This window comes from Melampsora larici-populina (assembly GCF_000204055.1).
Source record: "Melampsora larici-populina 98AG31 unplaced genomic scaffold MELLAscaffold_28, whole genome shotgun sequence".
Taxonomy (NCBI): Eukaryota; Fungi; Basidiomycota; class Pucciniomycetes; order Pucciniales; family Melampsoraceae; genus Melampsora; species Melampsora laricis-populina.
This window is the reverse complement of record NW_006768792.1, coordinates 135135-155129: the sequence shown is the minus strand read 5'-3', so window position 1 is coordinate 155129 and position 19995 is coordinate 135135. Positions and strand designations below refer to the sequence as shown.

The 19995-nt window shown below is 39.7% G+C and overlaps 5 protein-coding genes across 5 annotated transcripts; 3 read left to right on the top strand and 2 right to left on the bottom strand.

Annotated features, from left to right (window-relative positions):
- Window positions 1-2743: 2743 nt before the first annotated feature.
- On the top strand, window positions 2744-5199 carry MELLADRAFT_108209 (uncharacterized protein; the record flags this gene model as incomplete). The annotated part of the gene is made up of 5 exons (XM_007412093.1): window positions 2744-2798; window positions 3229-3259; window positions 3604-4643; window positions 4881-5077; window positions 5170-5199. The coding sequence occupies 5 exons, from the start codon at window positions 2744-2746 to the stop codon at window positions 5197-5199; spliced, it is 1353 nt and encodes a 450-aa protein (XP_007412155.1).
- A 2680-nt stretch (window positions 5200-7879) lies between these two features.
- Window positions 7880-8718, top strand: MELLADRAFT_56599 (uncharacterized protein; the record flags this gene model as incomplete). The annotated part of the gene is made up of 3 exons (XM_007412094.1): window positions 7880-8088; window positions 8226-8325; window positions 8453-8718. Coding segments are annotated over 3 exons (499 nt in total), but the record flags the coding sequence as incomplete, so codon positions are not given.
- A 1361-nt stretch (window positions 8719-10079) lies between these two features.
- Window positions 10080-10770, bottom strand: MELLADRAFT_72310 (uncharacterized protein; the record flags this gene model as incomplete). The annotated part of the gene is made up of 1 exon (XM_007411947.1): window positions 10080-10770. One exon carries the CDS (start codon window positions 10760-10762, stop codon window positions 10337-10339), a length of 426 nt encoding a protein of 141 aa, XP_007412009.1.
- A 13-nt stretch (window positions 10771-10783) lies between these two features.
- On the bottom strand, window positions 10784-11762 carry MELLADRAFT_72309 (uncharacterized protein; the record flags this gene model as incomplete). The annotated part of the gene is made up of 3 exons (XM_007411946.1): window positions 10784-11207; window positions 11286-11394; window positions 11483-11762. Coding segments are annotated over 3 exons (618 nt in total), but the record flags the coding sequence as incomplete, so codon positions are not given.
- Window positions 11763-12070: 308 nt separating this feature from the next.
- On the top strand, window positions 12071-12682 carry MELLADRAFT_37278 (uncharacterized protein; the record flags this gene model as incomplete). The annotated part of the gene is made up of 4 exons (XM_007412095.1): window positions 12071-12199; window positions 12291-12378; window positions 12477-12564; window positions 12643-12682. The coding sequence occupies 4 exons, from the start codon at window positions 12071-12073 to the stop codon at window positions 12680-12682; spliced, it is 345 nt and encodes a 114-aa protein (XP_007412157.1).
- Window positions 12683-19995: the final 7313 nt, after the last annotated feature.

Genomic DNA, 19995 nt, shown 5'->3' with positions numbered 1-19995 from the left:
AGCCCAACACAGCAGTTGCTACTTGCTCATCTGTATAGGACATGAGAACATTCAGTATATGGTGTCAGAGCATCAGCACTGGGACCTTGTAAAATGGCAAATACATGCCATTTTACAAACCTGTGAGATTAAACATGAGGCACCGGACCTCACCGGACCTTATAAATGACCTGTATGATTTACGCGTTGTGTAAAATCCTGTAAAATCATCCCTCTGCTGTCCATTAATGGACTGCAGCATATATTCCAAAAATCAACCAAACAGGACCAAACATCAAACTTTACACCAATCTTCTCTATCCAACACCCTACTGTTGTAGTCAGTTCTCACGCCTACATGGCACGACCGCTGTAGAACTTAAAGCTCAACAAGAGCTTTACAGAGCTTAAAGAGGGATAATCTACTAATATAACTAACTAGTAGAAGTTGTCTAAGACTGCCTCTTTGAAAGAATCAACACGGGGTTTTGCTGAATTCTTTGGGATAAGGCACCAGAGAAATTTGTCTCAATACTTAATTCAAGTATTATTCCCGTGATTTTTAGAAATAAAGAAATCTCAACACTATTGTAGTGTTATTCCAATCTGAGCACAACAAAAACACAACTTTAATTACTAGCAAAAGCAACAATCAGTTTGATTGTTATTCCAATGAAGACTTGTAGTCTTATCACACGTAAAGAAATCTCTCCTTTGATGTAAAGGGGCAATTTAGTGAACTTAGTACTGCTAAAGTAATTTAATAATGATTAAAAACACTCTAACAAAAGTATAAGATGAGTAAAAAGGGGAACAAAGGCCCGTAAAATCCTTAACAATAGTATATAACCTTCCAACACCCTTCAACAATGATCAACAACCTCCAAAAAACCTCAAAAACCGTCAAAATCAACAGAATTTCCTCCAATGTAATCATATGATGTCATTATTATTATTGTTTGTAATGATTTAAGGCGTGAATTTGATCAATTGATGTGAATAAATGATGAACAGATCTTCTTATGATGAATACAGGTGACTTTTTCCTAATATTCATAGCTGAAATCCATTTTTGGAATTACGAATTTTTTGTAAAGTTGTTCAATTTTGGATTACTATAGCTCATTTGATAGCCCTCGTGATTTTGATCATTTATCACCCCCATATCACCTATTTCTGATGTGTGATGAATAAGTTATTGAGTTGTAAAGATTGCAAAAATAAAGTTTTGTCATGTAAATGTCACATGTAACCTCCAAATTTGAAATTCACTCCAGTTTCTTTGTTACCTTATAACTTTTTCACTGTTCCTCCGCTACTAATGATTTACAGGTTGTACATTATGAAACCAATGATTCTGCGTCGAATGAACCATCACACACCTAATTCTGACAAGTTTTACCATATGTAATTAACTGAAAACCTCCAATTTTGATGAATTTTGACTATTTTCACGTCTAATGATGATTTTCCTTCTATCAAAAGATCATTCCACAGCACTCCAATCAATCACACAGCATTAAAATCATTCTGAAAAACTCTTGGCGCAATCAATCCATCAATGACATCACTACACAGGAATCAATACCATAGTACCCTTCTTCGAAATTTCCCTTTTCTTGAATAACTTCACACCTCCCTTATCAATCCTCATGATTAAAGTTGTTGCTGACTAATGTTATCCTTCTCTTTCCCAATAAGACCTTCCTGAACCAATATCTCTTCTAATAATAAGCTAAAAACCACTTTCCAAGCTTTCATACCCATATTTTCAAATTTTTCTCCAACTTTCTTAATATTCTTCTTCTTCTTTCATTCTTTTCATAACAGTTTCCATTCCTAAAGATCCAAACTAAATGTTCTTCTTCCTCAAATCTCCTCTTACTAATTCTCTTAATTTGATTTTCACTCTTATACTATTTTTATTGATCTTTTCAAATTCTTCTTTACTCTTAAATGTTCTTATCAATTGCTTATGTAAATATATGATTTGAAAGATAATGAAATGAAGATAATGAATCAACTTTGATAACCTTGATGACTAATAACTTCAATAATAATATTGCCTTTGACCAAAAACTCGAATTTTCACATAATTTTTAATTTTTTTGCTTAAGTAGAGATCTTGCTCACCACACCGCGGCGCAGTCCCGTTTGGTCTCCTATAAGAGCCAACAGCTCAGCATCAGCTCCGGTTCCACATCTTTCTCTTGTGGAACTCGGAGCTCTAGTAGCTGAGCCTGTCTCTCATAGGTACACAATGCATCATATCTTTCTCTTGTGGAACTCGGAGCTCTAGTAGCTGAGCCTGTCTCTTATAGGTTATGATCCCTTGCTCCCGTGCATCTCGCTGAGCATTGTAACCGTCGATTATTTCGACTCTGTCTGTTGATTTTTCAACTCTGTTACCGTCAAGTTTTTGACTCTGTCAATCTGTTCTCGTCGATTTTTCGACTCTGTCATCCATATCCCGTCTGTTACCGTTGACAATTTGTGTCAACCTAAGAGGTATAACGAACATACCCCATAGGATAACAAAACACATCAGCTAAAAAAAACATATACATGTAAATACCCTTATATTTATTCGAAGGAATCATACGAAACTTGCCCCTTTGAACATAACCCACACCTCCAACTCAAGTATCAAGAGTTAATCGCACCCTGACTACGCGTTTCAAGACAAGCCATTACAAATACTAAATGAAGGCTGTTTCAAATGCTCAGCCAGGGCTGGACCACTCAAACACCGAATAACCTAAGAATGACGAACGGACTAAGTGGTAATCAGGATTTAAATCACTACAACGACCAAACCAGTCAGGATCAGGACCCTTAATCAAAAACCGCATTCTGATCAAGGCAACAAAAGCTAGTCGACTAACGAACTCGCACTATCAGACCTATATAAACTCTGATCTAGAGCTGAAAGAGAAGGAGGATCATCTTATCTTTACACCAAACCATTATAACCACATTTAGAACTCAGAAAGCTTTTTATCTTTTTACTGAATCACCAGCTGCTCACTTTAGAACTAGAAATTATCCGTTACTTATCAGATAAAACTTCTTATTCTACTGCTCATCGTTGATTCATATAAATATGATCATCTTCTTTCCTATATCTAAACCCAGAGTGTTATTAGTGCTTCGCTAGACTAAGATCAAACTCCTCACTTCTAAAACCCCTCGTCCAATATATTTCCTAGACTCGTCACTTACATAAAGAGTTGAACTCTTGAACCAAAGTCACGACAGAGATTAGACCACCCTGGAATAAGTACGTTCGTGTACTTATTTGTAGAAGACCCTGATATATAGTACCAACTAAATCAGTGAGTACATTACTACTTTAGTCTTTTTAAAGAGTATTATTATTACCATCAGCTATAAGTAATTCATTTATAATAGACTAACGATCAATCTAGGCTCGAATTTACCTCAAAACTAAATAATACTTTAGTTTGAAACAAAGCCTCTACTTACTTTTTTCAGAACGTAAGTTCTTTTAATTCAGATTTGACTTGTAATCCAGCAAATTACAGACTCGAACTGACAATTTGACTCTGTTATCGTCAATCATATTTGACTCTGTTTTTATCTCATCTAAATAATTATCGGAAGAACTTCTCCAAGTACGCGACATACTCCACCCGTCACACGCAATCGAGGAAGCCAACAAGGCTCACCTTCTCAACGAGGATCACCGTCCATTCGTGGGTCATCATCTCGTGGATCTCGTGGCCGAGGCAACACTCGAGCTGGTGCGAAATCAGCACCACCAGGAATACCAACTAGTCAGCAAGGTGAACGTTCACCTACACTCTCGGTTGTTAATCAAAACAATCCAGTCGGCAATCTACACGATCAAAGCCCACCTTTTGCCGACAATGATCAGACCATGAGACGAGACCCAGAGAATCTGTTCTCCTCAACACCTGTTGATCATAGACAACCTCCTCCTCATCCTCACTTGACTCGGACTCTTCACCCGCAGCCAGTGAGACCCCACCCTTTATCGTTTGATAACTCTATTGGCAAATCTGCCGATCAAGTTGTACATACCAGATCCGACATCCAGCTCCGATTACAACGTCTCAACAAACTCGCTCCCACTGTTGAGAACTTTACCAAGACGATGGCAAAATTGGATAGTGATGCAACCAATTTCCATACTTGGTTAGAGGAAGCAAATGCCAATATTTATTTTTTGATTGGCAAGGCAGACTACCTTAACACTCCTTCAAACCCTTCAAATCAACTTCATCCTGACATTGATCACGCTGAAAACACCATAGTGTATCGTGTAGTTTATTACTCCGTAACGACAGATCTACGAACGGTAATACGCCGTGAACAGCAATCGTTCCTTGCTCACGACGCATATCTCACTTTGTCCAATCAATTTAACAAGGCAGGACGGTTGTCTCAACTAGCTACCTGGCAATCCATGATGAGTTCCCAAATGGACATATTCAAGACTTCACTCTCTGAACATCTTGAATCTTTGGATCGCTTGGTTGACACCCTAGATCAAGACGGTTTTGTTTGGACAAGAGACTCAGTTATGAGCTTGATTTATCAAGCCTCAATGCCTGACAAGCCAGAATTGAACTTTGACACCACTAACACAACTCTTGACTTGCGCTGGTCCTACGACAAACGTCCGTACACCAGTGCAGAGATCCAAGCCGCTTTACATACTACTCTGCTCAATCTTAAAAGACATCACACAGTGGACAATATTACGGGTTCAATCTTGTCTTTCAGTATTTCAAAAGAAGATTCGTATTGTCATTACTGTAGTAGAAAAGGTCATTGGAAAAACGAATGTCCCCGGAAGAAAGTTAATTTTACTCCGTCAAAAATTGAACAAAATAAAGATCCCTCCAATTCATCAGGCCCTTCAAGAGATGCTCATAAATCAAAAATATCCGCCACTCGAGTTCATTTTAATGAAGACACCGACGAATTCCCAATTGATCAACTCAAGAACTCAAATGTATATCTTTCCGCTGAAGGTGGCATTCAAACTATGTCACTCAGCATCGATCCAGCATCATTACCAGATGCTGATCAAGAAAGAACGATGATTGGCGTGCTGAGCAACAACGACAACTCGATGAATACAACTTTGATTTCCAAGCAGCTGCACAAGTTGACCAACAAGCTTACGACTCGTACATCGAGCAACTTCGACATGAAGAAGGCTCCGGTTGATTCCTTTCTTTCATGCATCGCTTCTATACAAACTTGTTTTTTTTTTCATCCTCTTTTGCTCGTTCTTGAGCTTGTTATTGTCCTGATCTTGTTATTTTTTTCTTTATTTCTATGATCTCAAAGCAAAAGCTCATCAATGTGATCAATTCACTAAAATCGGCTTATCATTTTAGACCGTTGTTTTTGAAGACTTGTTTTCTAACTCGTTTTTTTTTCTGGATCATTTTTTATCATGTTGATTCCTTCAAAACTTCCTTCCTACGTTGTTTAAAAAGGGGGAGCTGTTTTTTTTCTTGTTTTTTTTTCTTGTTTCTTTACACGGTTGTACGCGCCTTGTCGTGGGGGGGGGTGTTGTAGTCAGTTCTCACGCCTACGTGGCACAACCGCGGCACAGTCCCGTTCGGCCTCCTATAAGAGCCGACAGCTCAGCATCAGCTCCGGTTCCACATCTTTCTCTTGTGGAACTCGGAGCTCTAGTAGCTGAGCCTGTCTCTTATAGGTACGCAATGCATCATATCTTTCTCTTGTGGAACTCAGAGCTCTAGTAGCTGAGCCTGTCTCTTATACCTACAACCTCGCACGAGTCTTCTCGATTAGACCCAAAGCCGCAACCCGGTCATCAATATGATCTGTACATTTGTACATTTACACAGCATCGATTTCTTCAAATTTTTACAATCTTCCAGGAAAGTTGCAATACACCTGCTCTCCTGTCGCATATGTCAGATACGGGGACCTCTTTTACAAGGTCCCGGTGCTGATGCTCTCAGGACTATGTTGCCCAATGCATAATGTCAGACCAATGTTTGTCTGTATTTGTATGACCTTATTGTTGAAGTAATATTGAGCTTATTGTTGAAGTAATATTGAGTCACAAGTATTGTCTTTCAAAACCAACCTAACCACAAATGTATCAGATCATTGATTCTCCTATATACCTGTTGTACTGTCAAAATCCTGTCCTTCATCATTGAAGCTTTTGTTCACCAAACACCAGACCTCATCTAACATGTGTCCCTAGTGCTTGTTCACAATCTAAGACTGAGTTATTCTGTTTTGTTTTGTTTGCTCCTGATCAGGACTCTGAGAGTATTTTGATTATTGTATCAACCAATGCTTCTACGGCTCCTTTATTTCCCCACTGAATCATTCATGGGATGCTGGTATGACATAGTTCTTATAGTACCTACCAAATTTGTTCTACATTACCCCATTATAGCTGATTGATACTTTGTTTTCCTCAGCAACATGAGCCTCTGAGTCTTGATGGGAGGTTATATCTAGTTCTCCAATAACCCTGATGGGAGGAGATATATAAGCATTCACAAATGATTTAGAAATCAGCTTGATAGAAATAGCTCACTTTGATATGCAATCAACCCAACCCAATTGCCAAAAGTGCAAAAACCTCCCCACATTCGAAGCCTTCACTTGTGGGAATGAAAAATCCGCATCCAGGATATAATTTGGCTTGTGTTTCATTGAATTCTCATCCCTTCCCTGACCAATTTGAAGCCCATTTGATAACATTTGAAGCAAATCAGACAATGTACCACATCCTCTTTAATCTTTATCATTACTTCCAGCATGCTGCTCCGCGGTTTGGTTGACCAGTTATCTACATCAGACCGCCAAACATATGATACTCTGACATTGAGCCAACTTATTGCATTCTCAACCCTTTCAGCAGAGTTCTCAAAAAGGACTGCAGGCGTATATTTCATCACAGGATGTTCTTCAGTGATGCAATACCTGATGTATCCCTTCAACCAGATACGGTGACACGGTTGGATGTTGTGTGACAGTATATATGGGGTTGATTCCAGAAGGGGGATTATGTGTTTCCATGTCCCAAAGTGAACATATGAAATAGCTGCGTTGTAGCGGTGGGATCCACTCTGATCCACACGCATCCACTTGGACCCGCACGCACTTGCATGCTGAGTCATGACTCATGGAGCACTCTCAGCTTTGTTGCCAACAAACGTCATGTTGCATGTGCAGCATCACAGCGCGCAGCAAATCACCCATATTTGAACGTCATGTAAAGTTTCACTGTAAAGTTTCACTGTCAGCCTATTGATCAGGAAATGAGATGTTGACAGCTGAAGGTCAGAACTAAAGAAAGCCTTTCACCGTGAGAATTTCTCCAAGACTCGATCGCTTGGTACTTCTGCTTATGTACTGATCTATAGCTCGAACTTCTCAACAGACATACCTTGAAGAATTCGATCTTGTCGAACATTTTGGCTCACCCAGTTTTCACCTGAATCCGAAATTATGGCCAAAGAGATCGCAGACGAGATCGATTACGAAGGACTCAACAATGCAGGATTAGGGATCAATATGATTGCTGGAGGTTTAGCAGGAATTTCAGAACATGTGGTGATGTACCCAGTAGATAGTATCAAGGTGAGTAAACCCCATACACCCCTGCTGTGCATGGTTTTTCCTCCTTCAAGTCTCTTATGCATAGCAATCGATTTGGAAGAAAGGAGGTCTCTTTTAGAAGGGCTCCTTGATTTTGGGAACGTAAAGATGTCAATAAATTACCCTGCACACCTCTTCTTGGGCGCTCACAGACCCGAATGCAAATCATTAGCTCTACTACAAACGCTAATCCTGGTACATCAGCCACAAATGAAGCTTACAAGACGATGCGAGCCACTTTTAGGCAAATTACGACCAACGAAGGGACTCGGAGACTTTGGAAAGGTGTGGGATCTGTGGTCATGGGTGCCGGTCCGGCCCACGCTGTTTATTTTGGAACATATGAAATCATCAAGGAATCGCTCGGTGGCAATCAGCAGGGTCAGCAAATCTTGGCGACAGGTGTTGCGGGCTCAATGGCTACTATTGCAAGTGACGCATTAATGAACCCATTTGACGGTAAGCGTATATTCCTGACATTTGGTCTATCAAGACGCACACTAAAGATGTTGCTTCACTACGATTTGCTGGGAAACATCGATTCCGTATGTCACTGGCGTCTCGCGCTCTACCTCATGATACACTTCGTACATTAGTTATCAAGCAGCGCATGCAAGTACGCGGATCTCAATTCAAGACGGTCCTAGAAACTGCCCGCGCTGTTCATCAGAAGGAAGGACTGCGCGCATTCTACATGTAAGCCAACGCCAATCCAGACTAGTCACGTTTCAGGGGCTTTGAAATCCTGTTGTCACCATGACCCAACTAAATGACACGATAAGGGATTTTATGCTTATTTTGACTGCGTTTCTGTTTTGTATAGATCATATCCAACCACATTGACTATGACTGTTCCTTTCACCGCGGTCCAATTTTCAACATATGAAGAACTCAAACGACTCGCCAACCCTACAAATTCATATTCCCCTTTAACACATGTAGTCTGTGGTGGTATATCTGGTGCAGTCGGCGCTGCAATCACCACTCCATTAGATGTTTGCAAAACATTGTTACAAACAAAGGGTACCTCAACAGATCCGGCAATACGAAATTGCAAAGGTATGATCGAAGCCTTTAAACTTATCTATCGAACAACTGGTCTTGTTGGATTCAGTCGGGGTATCGTACCAAGAGTTTTGACTTTCATGCCAAGTAACGCATTATGTTGGCTATCATAGTGAGTTTTCTCAGTCACGCTCCTTGATCGACTTCTTTTATGACGACTTGCTGATGGGTTATCTTATTGTTTGTTGAACTTTCACAGCGAATTCTTCAAGGTTTTCTTTCTTGGCGAGCAGAAGGCTTGATCTGTTGTAAACCATACCCTCAGTGCTCGTTACCTCATCAAGGACACGGCTAATTTTAAAATTTCATGCAATCAGGCTTAACATGACATGCCCTCACTGATATCCAGTACACTGTGTATCTCGTACCAAACCCGGTCAATGCAACTGGCTCGAGTGAGGCGACTTCATTTATCCCTGCGTGATTGTGCCTCTTGTCAAGACAACTCAACTACATAGCCATATAACCGATGTTCATTTTATCCCTCAAGGAAGCTAATTCTGTCCTATAAAATGATGTCTTTGAAATTGATTTAGCTTGATATATAGAAAACCCTTCGTCTTTTTTTAAAACTTTCTTTTCTGTTAGAATGCAATGATCTGTTTGGCTAATATGATTCTTTTAAGGCTCCAGGGGATACCACTCATATATCATTAATGAGGAGTCCTCAACAGAATTCGAATCATCTGTAGATGTTGTAGCAACTATGGCATATGGTTATACCAGCTACACAGGTTCAGCGTTTGAAATAAGATGGCTAACAAAAAACCACCTTCTAACTTGACTAAGGGTGCATTCACTTAGGGGGTGTTCACTTAAGAAATTTCTGACCAGAAATCACATTTGGTAAATTTTTTATTGCAAAAATAAAACATGCACCACCAAATAATCACTTTAAATTTTGCAGAATGTGATTTCTCACCAGAAATTGCTTAAGTGAATGCGCCCTTAAGGAATTTCTGACCAGAAATCACATTCTGTAATTTTTTCATGCAAAAATGAAACATGCACCACCAGATAGACACCTTCAATTTTGCAGAATGTGATTTCTCACCCAAAATTGCTGAAGTAAACACACCTGTTCCTTGCAAGCACAGATATAGGGCACCAAGCTTGCAAGGGTTGAAAGAGCCCTGCACAAATCTGGGACTTGTGTTAAGTTAGACTCCACTATTGTTCTGTAAGTCAGTGTCAGCAGCAACATTAAGAGAATGGCAGGCAAAATTGGACTTATTATAAGCTCTGTAGGCTCAGCACAATATATAATCAGGTATAGTGAGTCAGGGTCACAAACACTTTGGTTTGATAAACTAACCAATGATATGACTTGTTACTTCCAATTATTCTGGTACAGTCATTTATCACCCTGAAGATCCTTGATATTTACCCCAAGAATGAAAGGAAATTCTAAAGCCTCTGATATGTTGAACACTATTTTACCAAGTCCGACAACATCAATCCAAAGAGAAGGGATAAATAAACTAGTACAAAAAAAACGCTTGCAGAACACACATGATGAAAATTTTACAAGGAATGAAAACAGATTGAATATAAAACAATCTACTATACTGTTTTCTTTTCCGTCTAAGGTTCACATAAGAAAGAGAGAAAGTCAAAACCAAATGATGTGTAAGTAATCCGTTTAAGTTTCTTTTGTTTTCTTTCTATTACTACTTGTTTGAGCTGTTGGACCTTTTCTTTTTTTGAATGCAAGACCCATACTTTTACGAATCTCATCCATATCTGCATCTGCATCATCAGCCTTAGCCGAAGAGATACCAAGTTGACTTTTATGAAAATTATTCCAAACCCCAGGAGTGATGGCTGTATGAGCGATAGGACCAGGTAGACCGGTCGGTGCACGACGACCTCCACCTCGTTTAGGTTGATGATGTCCTAGATGTAGAAGTTGTTGGAAAATTGGTGATTGACGAAGATGTGGATTCACATTGAGAGCTGCCATTGATAGTGGGTCGTCAGCTGTAAGAAAGTGACTAGCGATTGCAGAAGCTGCGGTAGAGGAAATCCGATCGGCATCAATTGGACTAGGCGCATGATTGATGATCATCGACAAGGCAGGTGCCTCGTTGGAGCCATTCGCATTAGATGGTACAGGAGAAGCCCGAGAGAAAACCGAACGATTTGAAGCTCGGTTTCGTAGTCCACGAGTAGCATGAGCTCGATGGGTATGACCAACAGCCTCTTCATTAAAATCGACGAGCTCTTTTTCTTCCTTCAACTTCTTTCTACGTTCCTCGAGACTTTCTAATAATTTATCTTTTGCTTGTGCCTTTGCGTTTGCAAACTCTTCTTCAATAGATTTCACCTCTGACTCAAACGAAGCACGAGCTGAACTGATTAGATGGTCATGATACACTCTCACTGCCAACAATTCGTTTTCTCTTTTCAATGACTCCCGATGAAGCTGTAGTAGATAGTTGATTTCGGTAGGTGGATTAGACATGAGTGCAAATTGAGTTTCATTCAACTCCTTCCATGCGTTGGTATAGATTCTAACAAGTCCGATCAGAACGAGATAAGCAACTTGGCAAGATGCATAAGACATGATGTAGAAAGCGAGAAAGACTGACTCTTCACGCCTCCGTAGGTTATCGTCTCGTATACGCTCGATACGTGCAACCTGATCCCGTCTTCGCTTGTCCTTCTTACTTTCAAACGGAGCGGCATGATAGGCATGTGCTACGGATGATCAAAGAAGAAAATCAAAAACGTCAGAAAGGAGGTATCTTGGCCAGTAAGAAAGGGTAAGAAAACAAACAAAGCTCACAAGATGTGTCCTTCAAACCATCGCCATCCCAGGTCTTGGCGTTATGGATGGCAGACTTTGAAGTAGATTTGAGTGGAGTAGTCATGGTATAGGATCAATGAGATGATGTTAAGGTTGATTTTGAGATTGAGATTGAGAAAGTGAAGTATGATGATGATGATGATAATGAGAGTCAGGTGAAGTTGATGATAAGTTGATTTGATGATGATATGATGATGAAGGTGAATAGTGAGAATGAGAATGTTTCATTGAGTTAGTGATGATATCAATCATGGTCATCAAGTGTAAACAATTCAATACTCAAATCGAAAAATCACTTTCACAAGAGCACTCATACTTTACACTTACACTTACATTACACACCCGCTGGCGGCTGAACTGAGCTATCTGTAACTTTAGACCTAACCTAATCCTTATATCGGGGTCAGTGGAACTCACACAGCTCGCGTTCATGCAACATCTCTTGCCAGACGGTCACTATCAAGCGCATTTATCCATCAAACAACAGAGATGATTTTGTAAGTTTGATTTTTTTCGATTCACTATGAACAATTTCCTATTCAACCTAGATTACACAAACTGACCCACATGTTGAGGTCTCTTTTTTCCTTTTCCAGCTGTCCGACTTGTGGAAATATGCTGGTGGTCAGTCGAGCAACGGGTGAAAATAAATTTGAATGCCAGAGTTGCCCTTATGAATATCCAGTCTATCGAAACGTGAGTCATACGATTTTTTTTTCGTTTTCCTCAAAATCACTTGGGAAATTAATCATTCATCGGAGGGCACTGCGTTGGTCTTCATCAGTAGTACACCGATCGAACTGTATTATCAAGAAAAGAAGTCGATGATGTTTTAGGAGGCGAAGAAGCATGGAAGAATGTAGATCAGACTGAAGGTAAATCAGCTTTCCATCGTTTTATTGGTGATTCGGTTGGTAATCGTAGATATTTATACAATTGACATTATTCGGATTTGCTTTTTGGTTTTCTCTAGCTCCATGCCCCAAGTGTGAAAATAATCGGGCATTTTATATGCAGCTTCAGATTAGGAGTGCAGATGAACCTATGACCACTTTTTATAGGTTAGAAACATTCATTGTACCCTTTGTAGCTTTCATCGTAGTTTCCGTAGCTTCACTGACATGTCATGTTGATTGTAGGTGTACCGTTTCACAATGTTCGACTCAATGGCGAGATTGAAAATACTCCCACAATTTTGTCAAATCAAGGAAAGTGAATACTCAGAGGTGACATCAATCGAATCGGGCTCTGGGGAACCTACTGGTGCAAAATGTATGATTAAGACGACTTGAAGCGCGTAGACCAAGGCGTAGACTGTACCTAGAGACTCGCTTTTGCTCCGGAAGACTGGCAAATTAGCATTGTGTAGAGGATGTACGACAGTTTCCAGAGCGTCCTTCAAGTATCTTTGTGAGGATTATGAAGAAGTAATAGTTACCTCCGAGAGGCCTCATTCTATGGCAGGTCTAGCTTATATTGTACTTGAATATTTACTACGTGAAGAGACTCGGGAGTTGCTACTATCAGCGATGCTTCCGCAAGGGAAAGATATCTGAAAATCTTGTGTATGTTGGATCTTGACTAATAGTAAGACACCGTGAAAATCAACAAATTGGTAGCCAGCTTATCTGACACATTTCTTCAGATTTATGTGTAGAGAAGATGTCTTAGAAGAGTTCCCTCAATACCTTTGGCATATTGGATTAACTTAACCAAGTGCCTCTAGTCAGACACTTTTTCCCGGCAAGCGTGGGTGTCTGAAGAGCAGCGAGCTTGCAAAGGTCAAAAGAGCCCTGCAAGAAGTAGTTGATGCATGCACAAAGCCATGGATCCGCTTGTCAAGATCATGGCAAGGCTTGACGTACCAGCCATGCAAACATACCCTGTTTGAAAGTGAGGTTTTCAAATTCTGATCCCTTGGTTTTGGTGACAAAAGACTCAAGAGGTTCAGTTTTCTCTTTGTCTCTGGCCTCTCCTTGTGCATACTGTTTGGCAACCAAAGGAGGAATATTGTGTCCTTTAGAATTAGCTGTGAGTTGTCCTGGACAGCCAATTGTTGAATGACTGTCCTGAGTTGATCGGATGAATTGCTGTGACTGAAACAAACAGGGTTGCTCTTGTCTCAGCTGCACCATAAGTAAGGATATCCAAAGCTAATCTGGATTTAGGACAAATCCAAGAAAATGGAATTTGCCAGTGTGGTACATGATGTTGAGAAAGTGAAGGTAATCAATGCATACATCATTTGACTTGTTGTGGAAGGGAGTTCCAAAGTAGGCTAGTAGGAAGTCCATCTTCACACTCTCCTTGACATTGGTGGGTTTTCTTTCACAAACTCGAGTGTTTTCTTCATCTGAATCTGCTTGGAGAACCTCTTTTGTGACCTGGAAGAAGGCTTTGAAAGATACAATTGAATAAGCCTCAAAATCTCTCTTAGGTTTCATAAGCCTATACCAACAAGGTTTCATCACACACAATGTCCATCCCCCATGAGCACATCAACATGCTCACACAAAGAACATCTTGCGGAGGGTTGATTGACCCTTTCACTGTGAACATCATTCAACTTCCCCAAGTTGGAAGAGGAAAATGATCAATAGTACAGTTTGTCATACAGTAGATTTCAAAAGTCTTGAAATCCACTCGTTTTCAAAATTGAGAGATGGTCCGTGCGCCCGGCAGTATAGTTGAGATTAATTGTGACATCTGTCAAACTTACACGCCACATCCAACAATATGCAGATGCTTAGCTTCAAAAAATCAATGATTGATTCTATGATTCCTTCTTCTCCATCAACTATTGGTGTCCAAGTGGTAATGAGCTGCGGTAAAGCCTTGCCACACTGGATTCAGCGGAGTCAGTGTTCGACTCGCTCTTCTCTTTTGTCACCCGTGATTTTTTTCATCAAGTCATTAATGACCAATAGCACCCAACCATGGACAAAACAATCAACACCTCCGTCTCTACCTCAACAAGCAAAAAGGGACTTGTAAAAAAATTCAATTAATAGTTAGAGACAAAAGCAGACTCAAACTTGGGTAGTTGGCCTGGTGGCAAGCTTTATTGTAATGAGAACATACCCTCATGCCGCTGCGTCACAGCGCTTTTGAATTGTCTCGTATTCTTTGCTATCAGTACGACCACACCTTGGAATATATATGTATAAATATCAGATCTGGCATGTAAGTTTGACAGATGTCACAATTAATCTCAACTATACTACCGGGCGCACGGACCATCTCTCAATTTTGAAAACAAGAGGATTTCAAGACTTTTGAAATCTACTGTACAAGGATCCAATACTGCACTCCTGAGCCATACAATTCACACTACATATGTGCAGCAAGCTAAGTTAATAGTTTTCTATCATGTACATACAGGTCTGCTCAGGTTTTTGCCCATCAGAATAAATAAATCACATGTTATACCACATGTAACTTTTGTGACTTTGAAAAAAATGTTCCAAAATTTCACTACATATGATTCTGTAGCTGCTCAGGCAATATTGTTGAAGCTATTTCTTAGTAACAGAAAGGGTGTTACATGCAGTTGAGTTGATGAGATTACACCAAAATGTTGAGTCAGTGTATGTAGTCAATATTTTGAATGCTTGTGTCAATCTGAAAAAAGTTACAGCATGTATTACATATGAATAACTTATCCTGATGAGCAGATAGCTGAGCAGAACAGTATGTACATGATAACAACCTATTCACTGAGCCTGCTACACATATGTAGTGAGGGTGTTATGGCTCAGGTATGGAGTGATAGATCATTTTATGACAAATCATACCCCCAATCATTTTTTCCTGCCCACTTGGGGAAGTTGAATAATGTTTGCAGTGTTTAAAGATTCCTTTGGAAAGATGTACTGGCCGTCCTTTGTCTAAGTGGGACATCTTTCAGACATAGGCAGTATGATTGAGTCAGTTCAACCCTTTATCCAATCCAACAAGACCCACTTGATTTGGTTGTCTTGTCATTAAATTTCTATGTGTTACAAACAGTCCTGTCAGATCATGCTCTCCCAAGCTTTAAAATATATCAAGTAGGGAACTGCACTTACACAATTCTAACAAATTCAAGTAGAAAGCATATTTGATTAGGATTGATGAGGTACCTAGGGATACAACTTTGGTTTACCAATATTGCTTTCTCTATATAAACAATATATGAAAGTGAGTTATGATGGTTTATAGCTTTGTGCCATGATCTCTTGCTACACCGAGACACTATTCCAGTTTCAAAGGGCAGGTCAAGATGACTTGCCACTGAAAAAGAAAGGTACTACAAATCCTTTCTTTCAACATTTCACAAACAATCAAGAAACAGTAGGTTCTACCTCTTTGTCTACCAAGGATTCTTGTATTCTAAAGATAGAAATGAATGAAAAAAGGTTTGAATTTATGTTACACAACTCTCTGTGTGGACAGTTTCAATGTGCTCATGAGGGACGGGGTGAAAGTCTTGTTCAGGGTTTATTTCCATGAGATACATTTTCCATTTCATTTTTAGATCCATCAAGGCCATCACACAAACAGCTTCAAAATTAATTGTGGTGATCTTATCCCCATACCTGGGACAATCCATATCAATATACAAGATCAACTTCACAATGACCTTTACCTGTAAATATCAAATCACATCATTTTAATCCATTTTATCAACAATCAAGACTGCCATACCAAATCTAAACTCACTCATCATTATTTTACTGCAGAAGTATCCTCCAATCTCATGATGTTCAATCTAAAAGTCAAATTCACAGCACTTCACTAAAGTTCAAATGATCCACGAGTTAATCCTTATGATATTTTATCCTGTGTGTTTCCTATCTGAAGTGCTGAAGTAATCAAGATCAATAAAGATTTTGACAATCTGGCACATCATCACAAAATCCTTGACCTCAAATTCAAATTCAAATTCAACATGAAGCTTATTAATCTTTGTTAATTGTCAACTTTCATATTGGCTGTTTCATTACAATCAAGAACTACTCCATGTGTAGCTTGATGTACATCTTTTTGGCCATTGGATATGAGAACACAGATTTGATCAAGAAAGAGTCATCTGACCAAGAGGATAGAATCATATGATTGTAATGATCTGAATTTGAATGATACAATTTTGGCATTCATGAGAAACCAAATCCAACAGACTTATCAAAAACAGCACAGCTACATGCATTGTCCTGTGTATGTTTTATCAGTTGTGGCTAGGATTTTTGATCAAACTTTGAGAGTGGCACATCCATATTTCTACTCAAAATATGCATGCAGGCTTATGAAACTGTGAAAATTAAACTATGGTGGATATTTGGCCTGGACATATGTGAATGTTGGCAGCTCATATACATGGGTGTGCCTTACCTTCAATTATCTTAAGCTGAGTAATTCAGATAGCTTTCCCTGCAAGTATGGCACTGCAGCACCTGCTGCCAATTTCCTAGTATGTTTGTAAAACACATGAACATAATTGTGATGAAGCTCCAACATCTAGGAACAAGACAAATATTTTTTGGATGATCAATGATGTTGTGGCTTGTCAGATTTTTGTTTTAATTTTGCTTCAAAAATGTGTGAATATTTCAACATATCTTTGTTAGCAGGAGGAGGTACAAAGGTTAACTGATTTGAACGATAATTTTGATGTGATTTATTTGGATCTTTTCATTGAAGTGAAGTTCTTCTGGAATATGACATGATTGTTTTAGCACATTGTCTCTTTTTTTAGATTTTCAATGGAGTCCTTCTGTTTGGTGGTTTGTTTGTTCTGCTTGATTTAATAAGTTAATTTGATGGTTGATTTTGGATGAAGTAAATTGATTAATTTTGAAAAATTTGATGATAAGGATTTACAGTAATTGAATTGAATTTTGTAACTTTGAACATGGCTATTATTATTAATCAAGAAGTGATAATTAATCAAATTGATTGGAAAGAAGCTTTTGTGAATCAGAAAATGGCCTGTGATTTGTCAAGTTTTGATTTTACTTTCTCAAATGGGCTCAGTCAGATCTGAGTATGTAACCAAACAATTCATAAAGTTGATTTGTTTTGATTCTGACAAACATGATTCCAAGCAACATTTCTTGCTGCTGGCCAACACAAGGCATGAGTAAATCACAAAGATGCCCATAGCACGCCATGACAGGCTTCAAAGCTATGTACTCCTGGACATAAATATAGCTTTTTTTCCCTGCCACACAACCCCAAAAAAGTATATTAGAAAAGTATATACATGTACATATCAAATTTTTAGTACCATAGCTATATATTATTGGTTGGGAAATAAAGGAGCAGGTTTGTATATATGTATGATGTCAGATGACATAATCTCAATTTTGATGGTATCACATATCTTGTCAGTAACCAACGCACAACATCTTCATAGCAGACACATATCATTTTGAAAGCATATTGAAATCATCTTGAAAACATTTTGAAGTCATGGGGTGCCCCAAACTCAACTAAGTCCCTTGCCAAAGGCCCAAGGCTTGAGCAAGGGACTTACCGCTAAAAACAGATTCTTATGCCTGAAAATCATACTGTATTGGCTCAAAAACTGTTACATGGGTTTATTTTTTGGGGGATTGAATAAACTCAACTTCACAGCCAGCAAATCTACCTTGGATGCAAAAATCCAAGGAGACCTTGGATTTTGACCCCGAGGGAAGCTTTATCCAAGGATCCAATCCAAGGCAACAGCAACGGCCAAATTTTCCCTCGGATGCATTCCTCGGGTGCCCTTTTCCTTTGGGGGGGCATCCGAGGAATCCTTGGATGTTTGTTTCCAAGACAACTATGCAGGCAGTGCTTGATTGAAAACACAAGGGGAATGAGGCACACCCATTACACATACTCAAGCTGCAAGCTCCTTCATATTCCTCTGGGAATTTCTCTTGTAAGGCAATTGAAGATTGAAATTTTCACCTGTTTCTGAAAAATACAGGCTCCAAGCGGGCTAACTGCTCAGAAAATATTGAGATAGATCATAGATTCGTAGTTTATCACCTAATGTCAAAAGTTCAACATCCAGACAAGATCCAGAGGAACTTGAAATTGTACAATATGTAATGGACCATTTCTATCCTCATTTTATTTTGCATCAAGCACAGTTTATTTGGAATCAAAACAGAGAATTCATTGTAGTGGTTTTTGAGCCAAATAGAGAACATGTGGTGTAGAACTTATAACCCAACAAGGGTTATACAGAGCTGGAAGAGGATAATCTACTAATAAAATGACTAGTAGAAGTTGTCTGAGACTGCTCTTCTAAAACAACACAATCAGGAAAAGACTCTGTTGTATTGAGTACAGATAAGGCACCAGAGAAATATATCTTCACACGTGTTTTAACTTCAAAAAAAAACACAATTTTTATTACTATCAACACTGCTATAGTAGGGCGGTTCAAGATGCGTTTTGCGAATGGCCTGACGTACAGCCCCGATCTTGTATTTTAAGGGTGCGAGATCATTAAAAACTCCGTTCGCGGTCGCGTGAACGGTCTCCAAAGTGTCGGTTTATGGCCTTTTAAAAGAAGGTACAACACCTTGTCTCCTCTTTTTTTTTGCTCCAACCTTTGTTCAACGGTTCTTTTTTCTTTTGAATTTTTTTTCGTTGTACTGGAACGATGAGAAACATGGGGCATCAGCTCCCCATCTCTCACTACACTTTCAAGCTGTTACCCACGATCATCATCCCCAAACAATCACCCTCTTTCATTATTTGTTCTTTTGAGTCCTTTTTCCAAAGAATGCCTCGCATATCCGACAGAGTTTCTGCCCTATGTGGCCTCACCGATATCTATCTTTTCGCCCACACGACCTCAGAGATACGCATCCCTGGAACATCTCCTGATCCCGAAAACCCTACAGAAGGCGAAATTCTCTTCCGTGGCGATCCAGAGTTGTCCAGCTTGTACGACGAGCTTTTTGACGCAGAACAGCAGTGGGGTGACCTGCTCAGGCAGGTCACCTCGAGACGTTACCTTAACGAGCAATTACGGACTCCTCTACCTACGGCCTTTGACCTTCGAGACATGCTGCGAAGCCGCAGCACCGACTTCCGGCAGGCTATGCGAACAACACCGGAAGGGTTTCAAGCTTTACTAAACATGATTCGCTCTCATTCCATCTTCGTCTCCACTGGCAACAATCCACAGCCGCCAGTTGAGAAACAACTTGCGATCACGCTGGAGCGTCTTGGCAGCAACGGGAACGGGGCCTCTGTTGGAAGATTTGCACGCAATTATAAAGTTGGCAGGGGATCTGTAATCAATTGTACCAGACGGGTTATTACGGCTATCTTGGATGTTGGAGCTCATTATCTGTCGTGGCCAAATGCAAACCGACGCAAAGCAATCTCAAAGGTGCTTGAACGAGATGGATTTCCGGGGTGCGTGGGCTTCGTCGACGGCACAACTATCCCGCTGTTCCAGCGACCTGGTCGCGATGGAGAGGTCTTTTTCGACCGCAAGCATTGATATT